This window comes from Chenopodium album, chromosome 18 (assembly GCF_948465745.1).
Source record: "Chenopodium album chromosome 18, dcCheAlbu1.1, whole genome shotgun sequence".
Lineage (NCBI taxonomy): Eukaryota > Viridiplantae > Streptophyta > Magnoliopsida > Caryophyllales > Amaranthaceae > Chenopodium > Chenopodium album.
Window position 1 is genome coordinate 35,259,711 of NC_137851.1, and position 18,015 is coordinate 35,277,725.

At 33.3% G+C, this 18,015-nt stretch overlaps 1 protein-coding gene across 1 annotated transcript; it reads right to left on the reverse strand.

The window, feature by feature from the left end:
* Nucleotides 1-4,173: 4,173 nt before the first annotated feature.
* On the reverse strand, nt 4,174-5,265 carry LOC145592084 (uncharacterized). Its single transcript, XM_081648552.1, has one exon. It carries the CDS (start codon nt 5,263-5,265, stop codon nt 4,174-4,176), a length of 1,092 nt encoding a protein of 363 aa, XP_081504678.1.
* Nucleotides 5,266-18,015: the final 12,750 nt, after the last annotated feature.

Here is an 18,015-nt window from a genome sequence, read left to right on the forward strand (position 1 = left end):
TAATAATAATAATAATAATAATAATTGAATAAGAGAAGAGAAGAAGAAAAGATAAGAAACCAAGGAAAAGAGAAGAATTGGATTTTCGTTGGAAAGAATAGGCAGAACTTGCAGAGGCTATAACTCCTTCGATATAACTCCAAGTTGGGTGATTCTTGAGCCTAACCTCAAGGATTTTTTGAGAGGAACAATCTTCTTTGAAACAACAATACCCTAAAAACTGACTAGAAGTGCCCGAAAATTGGCTTCAAAGATAAACGGGATGATTTGTGTAAAAAGAGGAGAAGAAAAGAAGAGAATTGGTGTGAAGAATGTGAGAGGTATGGAGGGGTATTTATAAGCTAGCTCATGCAAGAATTATAGCAAGAGAATGTGGGAAGAATTATGGAAAGTATGGTTTAAGGGATTACTTGGAGAAGTGAGTAAAAGAATTAAGGAAAGTTTTGATATTAAAGAGATTGTGTATAATTGAATATGGAAGGTATGTATGTCATGAAAAATATTAAGGAAATCAGAATTACTTGGGGAATAATTAAGAAGAATGAATGGCAAGAAAATATGATGATTGGATATTAAAAAGATGGAGAATTAGAATTAAGGAAAATAAGAGATTTTGGGAGATAATTAAAAATATAATTTTACCAATTAAATTCCCCCAAAATATTTCATGATGGCCGAAAATATGGAGCTTATCATAGCTCTAATTTTCGGATTCCTCTAGATATATTTAGGCAGATTTTGCTCGGTTTTTAAGGAATAAAATAATTGTATAAATAATATAGAATAATAATTAAATAATTAATTAATTAAATACCAATTATTTACCAATAAATAACCAAGAAAAATCAGATTTTCCATACATGAAAAATCCAAAAATCCTAGCTAGTTATTAGGTAATTTCGGCCATAATAATTAATTAATTAAAAAAATTATTTTGCTTTAATTAAAATATCCGAAATATGTAAATAATAAATCTTATCCAAAATAATAATTTGTTTTTAAAATACTTTTGGCGCCAAAATTTAAATATCATTTTGGCTCCAAGATTTAAATAGTAAGTGGAATTACTAAAATACCCTTTTTAGAAAATAATAATTAATTAATTAATTAGGAAAATACGTATAAAAATACGGGGTATTACACAATTTTTATTCGGATTTATTTTAGGTTGTGACGACTTCTATTCAAGATTGATTATGTGTCTGGTTAACTTATGTCGCGATTCGAGTTGAATTGATTTCGAGTTTGAACATTTTCGGTCCGGTTAATTCCGGTTTTATGTTGATATTGAGATATCTTTTCAATCAAAATCAGGTCTCAAGTTAGGTCCTTCGAGCTTGGGGTTAGGCCTTTCGAGTTGAGTTTGTTTTGGTAGGTGTAACCTTCTAACTAGAGATCTATGCACTCAAGTGACATGTGCTTATTTATTAGTTCCTTCAAATGAGCAAAATTATTGAATAAAATAAAATAAATTACTCTTTCTGTTCTATAACTCTTTCAAAATTCATATACTCTATCCGCCCCTTTTTCTTTCTTTCTTTTTTTTTTTTTAAGTTTTCCATTTATACTGTGTATGTTTGTCAATGCTATACTTTGACCATAAATATCGTTAGTTGCTCATTAAATAATAAAAAAAAGCTGGTTTGTAGCTCGGACGATGCCCCATCTTTTGTTTAAATACAAAATAAAAATAATATCTTAAATTTTATAATATTTTGAAAACATTGGGTTAAGTTTAAAATAAAAATTAAAAAATGAAAAAATAAATAAATTTGGGAATAGAAAAAGAGACATAGTAGTATACTTGTAAATATAGTTTTTTTTAACTGATATTGAATCTAGAAATTAGCATCAAAAGAAACAACAACCATTAGTATGTGAAATACTTAAACTTCGTATATAGATACTCTTTTTTTCACTCTTCGTTTGATCTACTTTGACTCGAACAATATAATCCTGTGGTTATTTACAATTGTCTTAGTATCATTCAAAAAAAAAAAAATATAATTATCTTAATAAATAGTTTATTAATATTAAAATATTTTAATTTTTACTGATTGATATTAATAATATCATTGATCAAAATTTTACATTGGTAGATATGTCCAGTATCGGAGAAACGTATCCCTACCTTTTTAAAAGTATGAGTAAATTCTTATGAATAGTGTTACGATTATGTCCCTAAAAATGTTTATTTATATATTTACCCCTTATAAAAGTATGACCAAACTTTTATGAATAGTATTGAAACGATTCTATCCCTAGAATGTATATTTACATATTTGCCCTCATTAATGTTAATTTTTTTTTTTTGGAAATCTTAATAATAATGTGTGGATATTTATACCCCTAAATATTTTTGTGTTATATATTTTTTCTCTCATTAACACTACTAACAACTAAAGTTATAAATAACACTGAGCCAAAAGAACTTCCGAACCAGGCTAGCTATAACGCCAGCATTAGCCGCCCTAATCACTATAAAATATACGGAGGAATATCGATATAAAGTATCATAATATAATATATTAACTTTTTACTCCCTCAGTCCCGTAATACTTGGAACGTTGGGGTGGATATAGGGGTGTAAATGAGCCAAGCCGAGTACTAACTTGTTCATGTTCAAGTTCATTTAATTTAGGTGAGTCTGAGCATGATCCCGAGCTTTCAAACGAGCTCAAAAATCTGTTCGAGCTCAGCTCATTTAGATAACTATTTGTTCGCGAACGGTTCATGAACGACTCGTTTATTTAACGAGTTGATAAACAAGCTTTTTATGAATGAGCTTAGTAATAAACAAGCTTCTCTAATAAATGAGCTTTGTACTTTTGACATTTGAAAATCTTTAAACTAGCATAATAATTAAATCCTATTTATAAACCTTAGAATTAAATCTTAATTATTAAAAAACTTCAGAATTAAATCAACAATTGTGAATAAATAAATAATTTATAAATATAAATAATCGAGTAGCTTGCAAACATAGATAAACGAGTTGTTCATGAAATTATATGAATGAACATATTTATGTTCGTGTTCAAGCTCATTTATTAAATGAGCTTCAAAATTTGTTCAAGCTCGGCTCATTTATCATATAAACAAACATGAACGAGTTTGAACCCGAGTAGTTTATTGATCGACTTCATTCATTTACACCCCTAGGTGGATACGTAGTTTAAAAAAATTACAAGTTGATCTATTTAAAACATTTGTTTATTGTTTAAAAAATTCTCTTTTAAGTTTTTATATTGCAAGAATACAAAAAATAGGGTGGGAGTGGGGTAGGTGAGGAGAGAGAAATGTGATTTTTTTTTTTTTTTTTTATTAGTGGTCAATCACATTCCATATTTAATAACATATCAAGTATTGTGGACAGACAAAAATGAAAAATATGTCGAGTATTATAAAACGGATGGAGTATATAATTTAATTATTTATACAAAATATTTTGAGTTAAAATAGTACATTGACAAATATATCAAATTTAGTTGCGACAATTGTTATCAAATGGAGAAAATTTATGAGATGAGCAGGACGACAGAGAGTTGTAGCCTGGTTATATTAACGATAAAAATAGTCCACACGCAATGCATGGAAGGAAAACAAACGGAGAAAATAAAAAGATTTAAAAAAATTATTTTAATGACGACAAGTAAAAGTAGCAAAGAAAAATCATACACTAAAATCTTTTGGACATAGATTTGAGATAATTGTCTATGATTGGCATTTGTCAATGACGAACATTATTTTAATAAATCATCAAAATAATTTTATCACCCATTGGCTTTGCATGTAGGGATTAAGCCAATTGTGAATCCGTTTGCATACAAAACCTACCGTCTTCACATTTTGTTTCTTGGGATAATTCGACATCAATATCTTGGTAGGACAAGAAAATTATTTGCAAGGGAAAAAAAAAAAAAAAAAAACTTACAACAACAACAAAAAATAAAAATAAAAAATTAAAATAAAAAAAATGAAAAAACCATTTATATTTAATTAATGGTTTATATTTTACTATCCTTCTCTATGATTCTACTTAACTATTCTATTACTCTATAATACTAACATTACATTTTTACATACATATCATTTGCCTAAGGATTGTTTAACTCCATCAATGTACACTATTAAAGAAGACTAATGAGAAAAGAGTTTTGATATGTAACCACTTTAAACTTTAGACCCGGATGGTGAGAACTCTTTAGTGTGGAACCTCCAATATAAAACATAATCCTTTGAAATACATACCATTTTAACGACATCACAATACGCATTCACGGATTTCTTCTTACCATCACTCTCCCACTCAATTTTTACCCAACACGAAAATCCCTTGCTCGAAACCGGCAACCCGGACTCTGATAACTGGAGCATTACCTCCCCACTAATTCTACCACCCGAACACATGGTGTCAAGCCACGGGCATTCGGGTTGCCCGACAAGCTCCTTATAAGCCGAGTTCACCATCCGGACTTTGTTGCTTCTATCTGATATGACAGCCGGCAATGCCTCTGCCTCCACTTCTGCCTCTACCTCATCTGGGGCCTTTGCGATAACCTGAGCTCCCAGGTTATCACTGATTGGCCCCAGGATGCTAATGCATGACCCTATTGGTCGGATTGGCCGCGGCGATATGACACGAGTGTTATTGGTGCCGCTGCTCGGGACTTGTAATTGGAGCTGTAAGTCCCTCTCTTCGAGCGTTGTCGTTTCCAATGCCGCCGTGTTCAAATCGATTGCCTTAGAGTAATTTCCACGGCTCAACATTGGACACGACAGAAGCGGAAGCTCAACAACATTGTTATGGTTATTTCTACTGTTATTGTTATGTTGATGATCGGTGTAAAGTCCAAATGCTTGGATCGATAAGTTTCTAGCAGAAGACGGTAAATGAGTAGGAGGGCATAAACCCATAAAAGTTGTTGTTGCTGCTCTCCTACCCAAATTCGATTGTTGTTGTTGTTGCTGCTCTTGTTCTTGCTGTTTCCTCAGCAAGGCGGCCGCGGCAGCGGGTGACATCGCCGACCCTCGACCCCGTTTACGGGTTCGAGTAGGGCGAGCTTGGAGATGAGACCACATGTTTCTCAAATACGGCGATTGCCGGAACTTCTCAGGGACTAATGGTGCATCATAGCTACTACTTGTACTACCATTAGTATTAGTAGAATTAGCAGGAGTCTCAGGTTTAGGTGCAATTGGTCTATACCTTGACATGATTTCATCAGTTTTTGATGAATATGGTATGTTTAACGTTTGAATCATCTTATTAAAAAACCTTTGGATTATATTATTTTTGGAGAAGGATTATTTCTTGGGGGGTAGTGCAAATGTGCAAAGGGCAGATAATGAAGGGTTTAGGACATGGGTTGGTGGTGGTATATAAGAGAAAGAGTTAACCAATAGGAGAAAGGCAACATGAAGAGAGGAGAAAGGAAAGGTTGACACGTGGGAGTATATGGTGGGTACGTGTTAGTGTGGCTAAACAATAGGGACATGTGGGACTTTAACCTCTAAGTGGGTCCATGCAGATTAACACCTATCAGCTTGTACAATATTTCTTCTCTCTATATTTCTCAGTAAATTTTATTTAATTTAATTTAAAATTCACATTTTACCTTTGAAGTTTTCAACTCAGAATATCTTCTTTATCAGAGGATTGTTGAATAAAACAATGGGTTCATTCAATATGAGTTGATGAAATAAAATTTAAAAAAATGTTTTGTTGTAGTTTTGACAGCCATAAGAAAATGGTAAATTTTAACATATTTGGGCATCCAAAGTTTTCATGCATTTTGTTTTAGTTGTTTATAAGAAAATGGTAAATTTTAACATATTTGGGCATCCAAAGTTTTCATGCATTTTGTTTTAGTTGTTTATACTATAAATTCTTATTTAATTAAATTGATTGATTAAGTAACACCATGTGTCTATCTTTCTTGTTTCCTTTGTGTAGTTTTATTTGACCAAACTTTCATTTTGATTTGTCTTTGATTTAGCCCTAGAATACTATTTAGGGCCAGCCTAGTAATATACTTTCAAATTAAGGTATGTTTGATGCAAATATTTTGTCTTATATTATCACTTAAACGCTGCCAAAATAATGAAAGTAACATAACTGAAATTAATATGTTTAATAGTTTGTAAAGTCATATGCCTTTAATTTATTTGTTTATCAACACATAGCTCAAAAACTCACTAAGATGTCAACTAATTTATTTGATTAAAGTATTGAATATTGAAAGTAATTATCAAAACCTAGGATCAAATCTTGTCTACTTTATTTACTCATTAGTGTTTTCTAACTTAGGGCGTATTCGGCGCTGGCTTTTGAGTAGTTTTTAGGTAACTTTTAGTGCCACTACTCAAAAAATGTGAGTGTTTAGTAAAGTAGTGGTTAGGATAACTTTTAATGGTAGAGATAGTTTTTATGAAAAGTTAGAAATATTAACTTTTGAAATTAGAGGTACCTTTTGAGGTAACTGTTGAAAATTTAATCTATAATTTTAAAAATAAAATATTAATTTGATATGTAACAGCTAGTTAACCGTTACGTTATCGAACACTCATACCTAAATTATCTATATTCCCAGCTAACAAGTTGTTAACAACTAATAGCTACCTACACATCTAACAACTTAGTTTTATTCTAAATCTTATATTGACATAGAAATCTAAAGAAAAATTACAACGATATATGATTAACTAGTTTAAAATTTTTGTATAGTAGAAGATATATAGTTTAAAAAATTAAATATAAGAACTAGCTACTCCGTAACGAAGATGTCCATGCATGAATCAAATATAACTTTAATTAACATACAAATTATATAGTTATATTGTCTAATCAATTCCATTTGATCAGATCAGATTAAAAGATTAACAACACAGTATTGCGGATAAAAAATGTTTAAGACGGTAAGAAAAATTATTGCTCATACCTCAGATAAATAAATCTCACTCTCAAATATTATACAGGAAAGGATTTCACCTAGTAATGTCAAGGTTAGGTCCTATTCTTTTTAGCTTTAGGATAGTCCGAACAAATCAGAACATATTAAGCTAATATAGTAGATTTCAGCATAATAAAGCAAAATAAACCAGTAAAGAACAACTCAAAAAAAAAACAGGGGTTACACTTTGAATTTTAAGCCAATTATACAAAACAAGCTTAATAAACGTGTCCACATAAAATGACTTAGATGCAAAAATAATAATTTGAAATAGAGGTGGAGTAGAATCGTAAGGGACAACGAAGTAAAAAAGGGGACCCATAAAAAAAATTTGGCAAAATCTGGCGTAGGGATAAGTCTTATTTCGTTGAATATAAAAAGTAGAAGTCACACCAAATGCACCAATAAGAGAAGATGGTGCAATAGTAGGCTGCCTTAAAATAATTGGGTGATACAAAAATCTCAGTGTTTGTTTCCGGAACTGTGGTTGGGTGTTGTGCATTGTTTTGTTGCAAACAAATAAAAGAGAGGAATGAATTTGGGAAATGAGAGTAACGCGTGTGAAGTTGGGTGCCATGCGTGGCTACACCTATCACTATTGGTTTTCTAGTTAGGTTGGCTACTTTCCCATTTTCTCTTCTTCCGGGTCTCCTTTTTTTTCTTTACTTGTTTTGTTTTTAATAACTTTCTCCGTTTTATAATTGTGCACTTTAGTTTTAGGCAATTTTTAAAGTAGAGAGAAATGGAGAGAAAAAATAAAGAGGGACAATAACAGAGAGATAGGAATAGCCTCGTTTTCTAGAGCTAATTTGTTATATTATGCTAAAATTTACTCTGCTTTGCTGATTCAATCTGCTCTACTGACACCTAGTATGCTGTATTGAATCTGTTTTACTCTACTCCGCTCGGAAGCTCAAAAGACAAAGACATATAGTTTATTAACTAAAATAAATAGTAATGCAAAACCGAAATATATAGTTTTATAGTGATGTATCTAATAAAAAACAGAGAAAGTATTTAAAACATGCTATGATGTGCCGACTTATTGTTTTTGTGCAATTTCAAAACATGCTTTGTTTTTGTGTATGTACTACATTGTCATGGAGAACATAGTATCATGTGATTAGGAGAACTGTAGCATTAGTTTGTCATGGAGAAACTAAATACTAGAAATAACTCTATTATTTTGCTAATTTCTAGCCTTGAGGTAAAAATTTAGCGCATAACAGAAAATACAACTTGAGGAAGCTGTTTTTGAATAAATAACTAAATAACTTAGGAAATGATGCTAAGTATTTAGATTTTTATTTTTTGTTGAACATAATAGCATGCCTAGACAACGAGATCGAGATATTTCTACTCGTGGCCGGCGTCAGGCTTTCTGAGAGGACACTCCCACGGTTCCCGAGGATATAGACGATGCTTTAGAGACCGAGCCTCGCCCCTCTACGAGTAGGGGTAGGTGGACTCCACCTTCGTGGACACCAGACAAATTGGTTTTCTGTCGTGAGAACCATATTTCTCACCGTCCGCTTTTCGGAATAGTCGATAGTGTGCTTTTCCATCATGGTTTAGGAGCTGGAGATTTGATTCCCCGGCTATACAGGAATATCACAGGGGATCCTACCACCAACGCCTTGTGGGAGTCTGCTGGTTTGGAAGATTTTTATTCAGCAGTTGTGGGATTTCGCAGCCCCCGGGGCTGTGGTTCGATAGTTGTTCGAGCGCTGTTGGAGAATTTTTGGGATACTACCAACACTTTCCACTTTGCTTGGGGGGAGATGACGGTGACTCCTCTTAATTTTAGCATGATCAGCGGCTTGCGCTTTACTGAACGGCCTGTACGACAGATTCCTGACCTCACTTGGGGGGCGAGTGAGGTAGCGAAGTTGTTAGGTCATGTCGTTAGCATATCAGGACTCGTCCGGTGCCTCGGGGTGGTCCTAGCAGTGGGCGATCAGAGTTGGCTTCTGTTCTTGCCCATGGTTTTGACATAGCTGAGACGACACCTGAGCAGCGAGTACGGATTTTTATCTTGATCCTTATTTCTGCGACTCTTTCTCATGATAGGAGTTCTCGTGCGCTTGTTTGCTACCTGTCGTATCTGGTCAGGATTGGTGAGATAAGATCCTTCAGTTGGGCTAGTATAGGATATGCTGATCTACTCTCGTCGCTGCGTCATGGCTACAGGCAGCTGAACAATCAAGCCCCTGTTGCTGTTTATGGTCTGTGGAGAGTCGTAGAGGTGACGATCTTTTCCTCTTCATGTTTTGTTTTTACCGGTTTCGCTCATATGCTTAGAGATTATTCTTGTTGCACCTGTGGTTCTATGAGTACTTTCCGGGATTAGCCCCTCGACGGCGTCACGGAGCGGTCCATGATTTTCCTATTGGTTCCAGCTAGCGTGACCGAGGCGAGTCACGAGTGGAGTTCGTACCGAGTCTGCGCGGGCTGCTGCGTCGGGGCACCTCTACTGTTGGTGTAAGGGTCGATTTCACAGTGTATTATTTTTTACTTTGATGTTATTCGGCCTTCATTGCAATCTCTTATGGTTTTCAAATTGCTGTCGAGATCCAGTATCGGCCTTGGGCTGGCATGGCCGACCTTCCCGAGGCTTTGGAGCTTTCGGCGTGCCATACTGTCTTCTTTGGCACATCACGCTTTGTTTGGTACCTTAGAGAGTGTGTTGTTCGTCAGCACATCGCTGATCGCTTTGTGGTGCCATTGCCTCCGCCTGAGTCTATGTTGCACTCACGCTTGTTGGGGGAGCTGTTGGACAGGAGGGAGCACTACCATTTTCCTTGGCAGGAGTTGGTGCGCATGGACATCGATTATTCTCAGGACTTGCTTCCTTACTTGGCTCCTCCGCCCCGTCTTCCTGAGGTTTGCTTTTCTTTTAGAATTTTATTTTGCTTAATCCTTGTTTAAACCGTCGAATAACCTGATTATTCGACCGTGTTTTAGACGATTGTTCGTTACCCGGGGCCGATTGGCATGACTGAGGATCATATTGCTGATGCACCGGAGGGTTTCAGACAGGCGCAGGAGTCCCTGCCTGATGAGTTCGAGCCGGTAAGCTTTCTGACACATCTTTCATTCCTCTTATTACTGACTTTTTGATTTCAAGTCACGCATTCGGATATGATGGGCTTTATGAAGTTGATTGATGCTTTGAAGTATTGTGTCATCAAGCTACGACGTGGTGTGAGTTGTTAGAGTGGCTCAGGCGATGCTCATGAGGTATATTCATCTGTTTTCTCATGTTTACCTTTTCTTACATCATTGATATCTTTTCATTTTGTGTCTTTTAGGAGCGACGGAGGCGACGGAGATCTCGCTAGCGCTCGAGGCATAGAGGCTCGGATGATGGGGATCATAGTCACCGCAGACGATCCTCTGAGGTTCGTCAGCATTCTCAGACACAGCGACAGCAGCCTCGGACTTCTTGTACAAGAAAAAGGGTTATTAACAACTGATTTTGTGACTACCATAATAATCAGTCGCAAAAATTATCTTTGTGACGGAAAAAGACGAGCAGTCGCAAATTTTGCAATTGATTTTGCAGTTTTTGCTATGCGGTCGCTAATTAGCAACTAATATTTGCGACTACCATAATAATTAGTCACAAAAATAATTTTTGCGACTGCAAAAAATGAGTAGTCTCAAATTTTGCAACAGATTTTGTAATAGTTGCTATGCAATCACTAATGTGCGACACTCTTATAATTTTTTGCGACTGAATTGTAGTTGCTAAGGTCAATAATTTTGAAACAATTTTTTTAAAAAATATTTACGACTAATATTACAACTAATAGATAATCGCTACAATTTTTTAAAAATTTATTAAAAAATAAATAAAGAAAACCCTTAGTAGAATAAGGAGTTTTCGCCAAAAACAAGAAACTGACACTCCTAAAGTCATTATACGCAGTAATACATACGAAGTACTATACAGAGTTTACATCCTTAAAAAAAAAAGAAAAGAAAAAAAAAATCTAAAAAGGACAAGTTCAGATCCAGAATCAACCCGTAGCCGTCGTTCTTCCTCTATCTTCGCTGCGCCACCATCCATATTTCTCTCAGGTTAGTTACACATTCTTCCCCTTCCTACATTCCATTCCATCTTTGTCTTACTGCAATTTACCAATTACAAATTTTAGGGTTCATTGAGTTTTTTGTCCAACTTTTTATTTTTATTTGATTTCCATGGTTTAATTTAAGTCAATCAATGAAAAGCCATTCAAAATTGATTGATTTTGCAAACCCCTAATTATTTTCAATGTAAATTTTGCAAGGCTGATTATAAGAAGATTAAACAAGAATTCCATCTTAAACTTTGATTTCACAAATAAATTATGTATATATAACCTAGAAAGAGATTTTATGATTCGAGTCAAAGGAAAAAAGTAAAGAATTAAATAAATCTAGTGAGTGGTGCTGTCAGATGTAAGAGCTTGGTAGTGTTGCTAGGTAGCGGTGCTGCGTGCTTTGGTCGTGGGTGCTCTGCACTATGACGGTTGTGGGAATAGTTTAATTAGATGGTGAAATTTGAATGGCAGAGAAAAGTGATTTTTTATTAGTGCCCTCCAAGGCTGTTGCAGGTGTTGCCAAGTAACCCAAGGCAGCTTCTCTTAAAAATCAAATTCGCTCCATTGAGTGTATGCTATGCATGGTATCCTTTTCTTCACTCTCTTTCTTTTGTAATTTGATTTCAATTTTTCTTTGTTTTTTGGGCTAAAATTTGAGTGATTTTTGATGTTTTGTTGTATTACATTACATTTTGATTTATGCATTTTGTTTTAAGTTATAATATTTGGTAGTCAATTTGTTGGGAATTATATATACCTAATGCTATCTGATTGATATATAATTGTTCAGCAGTCGAATTTAGTTTGACGATAGAAATCGAGCTTATCCGGTTTATGTATAGAAATTGAGAAACTGAGTTAATTTACTATTCGGTAGTCGAGTTTTGCTTTGTTTGTTGAGTGAAGAAAACTTATGCATTTTGACATAATGACTTAATTGAGAATTATTTGGAAGTCCGGTTAGTTTCATGGAAATACTAGGACATAATATATATTTTTTAAAACCAAGTTGTAGTTTATATCATATCATGTTAAATAAGATTACATTAAAGTTATGCTAGCCCTTGAGAAATTTTTTTGAAGTGTTGGTATTATTGACCATAACCTGTCTACTAATTACAAGAAGTATATGTAAGAAGTATAATAATACTATAAACTTGCTGCAGATCAATTTTTCTTCATGTATGCAAATTAGATTTGATTTTTTTAATCTACAATGGATATGTTACTTGTGCTAGCAAAGAGTGAGGGAAACGGAGCTGCCCTCAAGGGGTGCCCTTGGTGGGTTAATGAATAGACTTGAAAATAAGATAAGATAATGTGCTTTGTTTGTTTCATGATAAAAAAGTTGCTAATTTATAATATTTTTTTGCACATTGAACAAGGGAGTTGTTTTAAGGAAATTTTTTGGTTTACAATAAAGTTATTGAAATTATAGAAATTATTATAAAAGCTTATGTTGTTTTATAGTCCTCTTAACAATTCAAAGAAACACTAGATCGACTATCTATTTGTATCCTATAGTTGTGTACTAAATTACATATATAATGAGAAAAAATTACATATATAAGAAGACTATATTACATATGTGTGTATGATTAACGATGTCGTTTCATAGTTAGGATCTTGGAGAAATTGAATCGAAAATGGATGATGAAGTCTATGAGAGCACCCTCTGTTACAAGGCAAAGAAAAAGGATGGAATTTTACCAACTGCTGCTGAAGTCTATGAGATCACTCATTTTGTTTGTGTGGGCAATGATGAAGTTGAATTGATGGATGACAAGACTCATCAAGTCATGGTATGAGTATACTTATATAATTTGCTAAGATTACAAAAAAAAAAAATATGGTAGTTAATGTTTGGAGATATTATAGATTGTTTATTTGTTTGTGTGATTGAGTTGGAGGATGAGAATAATTGGTCGGCGTAAATCAAATGATTAATGTGGTATGGCATAATGTGAATTGAAACAGGTTTATTTTGAAGTCATACCCTATTGGAGGGAATTCTTCAATTTACAAAGGAGACTCTACTGAAATTTTTACTAATAATTGATTGCTTACATCATTCATAAATTATTTTACTAGAAGTGTTGTATTTTTTATTTTAACTTCCTTTTTTTTTATAATGTTTTTAGTCTTTTAAGTTTTAACATTTGATATCATAGTTACTAATACATATCTTAATGTAGGGAGAATATATGGAAAAACTTGAGGAATATATAAACCTCGACAAAGTCTACTTGGAGGTTGTAAGTGGGCAAAAAAAAGGAAAAGTCTACGGTTTAGGGAGTGCTTCACAAATGTACTACAAGAGCAATCCTACTTCTCAACTTACTGCGTCTTCTTCCACTCCTTCCATGATTTCTTAACTAAGCTCTCAAGTTGAAGAATTAAAGAAGATGGCAGAAGAAAACCATGACAAGGTAGAAGAAAGCCAAAAAATAGCGGCAAAGAGCTTAAAATATGCTAAGGAAATTTTCGAATCATGAAATCGAAAAAGCTACATGGAAGAAGGAAAAATTAGCTATGCAAAAAACATTGCAGGAAATGGCATCACTTGTCCAACAACATTATCGTCCTTCTAAACCTCCTACATCTACAATCACCCGCTCTCGTGATGCAACTAAGTCATTTTTATTTTCTTGGTGGTAATTTTGTGAACAACTGGTCTTTTACATCGTCATTAGTTCTTATTTGAAGTAGCTTTCATTATATGGGAGGTGATTTTTGAAACAATTAGTCATATGAGTTAAATATTGTTTTTTAATACATTGATACAAAATTGATTATATTTTGGATATTTGAATAAAATTAACATTTTGGTTATTTGAATTTATGCGTGGGTACCTTTTTTTTTGTGATTGATATTGGTCGTCGCTGAATTATGGTCTCCAAATATTGATAGTCAGTCGCAAAAATTTAGCGACTGCAAATTTGGTTCATAGACTGATTTGCAAAGTAATTAGTCTCAATAATTGCTAATCTGTCGCAAATAATTAGTTTTGTAGTCGCAAAAATTTGGTCTCGTAAATAGTTGCTAATCTGTCGCGAAAAAAATTAGTCTCAGCAGTCGCAAATCTGTCGCAATAAAACTAGTCTCCGTAGTCGCAAAAGTTTAGTCTTGTAGTCGCTAATCCGTCGCAAAAGTAGTCTTAAAACATTGGTCTTCGTAGTTGCTAGCCTGTCGCAAATATTTTACGATGGACAATGATTTAGTTGCTAAAATTTGAAAGTTAGTTGCTAAATGGCAGTTGCAAAGGCGTTGCAAATCCGTCGCTAAATTTGCGACAGTTCAAAAATTAGTCGCAAAAATGGATTTGCGACGAGGTCTTTGACAACTAACCAAAGTAGTTGCAAATCTGTCGCAGATCCATTTTTGCGACAGATTTGCGACTAGTTTGGCTGTCGCTAATTACCCTTTTTCTTGTAGTGAAAATATGGTTTGTTAAGTTAGTTAATAATTTGATCATTTATTGATTTATTCAAAACTAATTAATAAGTCACATACAACACTGATTTATGCATTACTAGTGCTTCTAACAATCAAAAATATCAATTGTACCTAAATTTGTTCATTTAGGTTTGCCCATATGTTTCAATTTGCCCGTATGAGAATCAATACTAGTTCCTCAAACATGAATAAATTGCAGTACAATTAAAACCTTGCATGCATGCACTAGATTATTAACCTCTATTTGCTCAATTGCAGTGTAATAAATTATTTGCTCAATTGCAGTATAATTCATTATCTGCTCAATTGCAGAATAATCAAATTATGCTCATTCGAATTTTAATGAACAATATCAATCAATTTAGGCTCATTTAACTTTATTATTGCTAAAATACATAGAATTCCACGGCAATAAACTTAAATAAATCAATGAATTTGCTCAAATTAACAACTAAAAATCATAAATTCGCTAAAATAATTTCTAAAAGGTAAAAAATTGCTCAATTGATACCTGATTAATGCTGAGATTGATCTTCGATTGTTTGTAGTAGAGTTTGTATTGGGGTTGCAATCAATTCTTCCATTATTGCTGTGAATTTTCGAGTAAAATTTATGTAATTTTATGCATTTTTCACTTTTTAGAAATTTTATGCAAATTTTCGACACTCAAATTCATGAAATTGAGTTTCGAAACACTCAAAGAAAAGAAGAAGAAATGAGCTTCAGGTATCACGCGTATGGCATGCTTTTTTTTTTTTTAATTGGGAAATTACCAAAATGACCCTGGGTGTACGTAACAGGAGCTAGATTAAAATCGTTTGTAGAATAAAAGATATGGCCGAAATAGTGGGACGGTGTCAGTTTTGGATAGAGTTTCGTATTTCTTTTATATCTTATTCGTTATAGCTCGGAATTAATATTATAACTATATTAAGTCCCGTGCCACACACGGTTTTTATAAAATTTTATAACGAATTATAATGTTTATTCAAAATCTACCAAAATATAATCCTCGTATATTTAATTGAAATTGAAAAAGCTTGAATCTTAATTTATATCTAGAATTGAGTTCCAAATCTAAAAGCAAAAAGGAAATTTTGCAATAAACCACCTTTTATAACCAATTTTTTTCAAGAAAGCACCTTATAATTTTTTTTTGTAAAGACACACCTTAATCAAAATTATTTTTGCAACGCCATACCTTTGGCCCGAAAAGAGGGTTTGACCTTGTACTCCGGCGTTGACTCCACCACGTGCGAGGCACGTGCTCACTCAATACCACTCTTTTTCATTTTTCCCCTCTAATTATACTCTCTCTCTCTCTCTCTCTCCTCTGTTCTTCTCTCTCCTTCTCCATTGAAGGCAACAAACTCCATCCTTTTAACGAAATTAAGCCAGGTAAGTGATGAAATTTGTTATTTAATTCCCTTAAACAAAGAATCAAGCTAACCCCACGAATTACCCCTTAATTCCTACTATTTCTCTTCCTTAATCTTTTGAAGCAAAACCCTCAATGGGTAACCCGAAAACTGATTTTTTCCCCCAAAAAATCAATTTGGTGAAGTTGTAGGTTGTGCAATTGAATTGGAATATGCAAATAGGGAGAGAATTCTTATTCATATTTTTTCCCCAAAAAATCAATTTGGTGAAGTTGTAGATTTTGTTGAGGTTTATGGCGTTGGTGTTGTTGAGGTTGTCGGTGGATGTCGGTTGTTTTTGTTGTTGGTATTGAGGTTGTCAGTGATTGTCAGTTGTTTTTGTTGATGGAGGTAGTTTGATGTGGTTGTTTATGAGGTAGCTAAGGTTGAAGACGGTGGTTAAAGAGGTTGAGATAGCGTCGGTGTGGGTTTTTGGTGGTTATGGTGGGGTGGGTAAGAGGTGAATGTCAAGATCTGGTGGTAGTGGGGTGGGTAAGGCGGTTTCGGTGGCTAGGGTGGGTGGGCGTTGGGAATTCTGGTGGGTGACTTAGTTGGAGAGGGGTTTAAAGAGGTCACGTGCCTCACACGTGGTCGGGTCAATGCCGGAAAATAGGGTCAAACCCTCTTTTCCGGCCAAAGGTGTGTCATTGCAAAAAAAATTATGATTAAGGTATGTTATTGCAAAAAATAAATTTATAAGGTGGTTTCTTGCAAAAAATGTCTTATAAAAGGTGGTTTTTTGCAAAATTTTCAAGAAAAAATATAAAATAATATTTGATAAAATAAAAAATATGAAAAATATGTGAGTATTTTTTTAGAAAGTGAATATTACAATTATATGATTTGGTGAATATTTTTTTAAGGAACTGAATAATAATAAATAAATAAATAAAACAGTAGTTTTGGAGGAAAAAAAACAGCACCAAGAAGTGACATGTGTCATTCTTTGTGTATGTTTTAGTATCATGTTATTGATTCGTATTATAATTAGACGAGAAACCAATTAAAGTATAAAAAAAAATCAAAATTCCCATTTAATAATAATTTGTGTAGTACAAATCTATTATTTAATAAATTTATCATTCTAAATTATATTAATCAATTGAATGAAAAAAATTATGATGTATTAAAGATTTGTCATACAGAGCAATACTTATGAAAATTGAAGTAATAACTAAAAGGAATATATATTTACTATAAAAGATACGTATAAAATATTTGAAATAATATTATGATAGTTATATTATACCAAACTTCTCAAAGAAGATTTTAGCAAATAAGGAAAGAGTTTTTTTGGAGGGAAAAAACTACATCAGGAATTGACATGTGTCATTCATGGTGTCTGTTTTAGTATTATTTTATATTATTGATATATCATTGAAAAGATAATTTCAAGGGCTATCAAACCATCTAAGATTTTGATAAAAACTATAAGGCACGAAAATCATATCTGACTATCTGTGAACGTCTTTCAATTCGAATATAATTAGAGGACTTTCAAAAATAGGAGTTTTATTTAATTTCAAAATCTTTAATCTAATCTTTTTAAAAAGGATAATTAAGATCTTTTAGAAACTTATAGAAGCTTCTAATTAATCCTAATTTGTTTAGGAATGGGATTAAAGCCTTTGCACCCCCCACATGATCATTGGGTCGTAGGTAAGGTGGGCTTAGGTTCGGTTTGGGCTTAGTTTAGTATTTTGGTCATAACTTATTTGTTATAACTCGGATTTGAGCTTATAATATATCGTTGGAAAGATATTTTCAAGACCCATCCAACTATTCAATAATTAGACCCAGATTATGGACCAAAATAAACTGGTATAAACATTTTTATAAAAGAGACACGAAATGAATGATTTTAAGGGACATGAAATGAATTATTTTGGGTTTAAAGGCACGAAAAGAGGAAAATAAGTTATGGTTTGGAAAAATGGACTAGGAATTGGGTTGGAAATGTATTAGGATTGAATATGGATTTAAGCACTCCAAGATTAAATACTCAACCCGACCAATAATGGCGCTGAAAGGTTGTTTATCATCGGGTTTGGTTTTGGGGAGATATTTTTAGGTGTCTACACTTGTATGATGAACGTCAT

What these genes read in the sequence shown, in the direction of transcription:
- LOC145592084 (XM_081648552.1), bottom strand. Translation starts at nt 5,265, where the DNA reads ATGATTCAAACGTTAAACATACCATATTCATCAAAAACTGATGAAATC.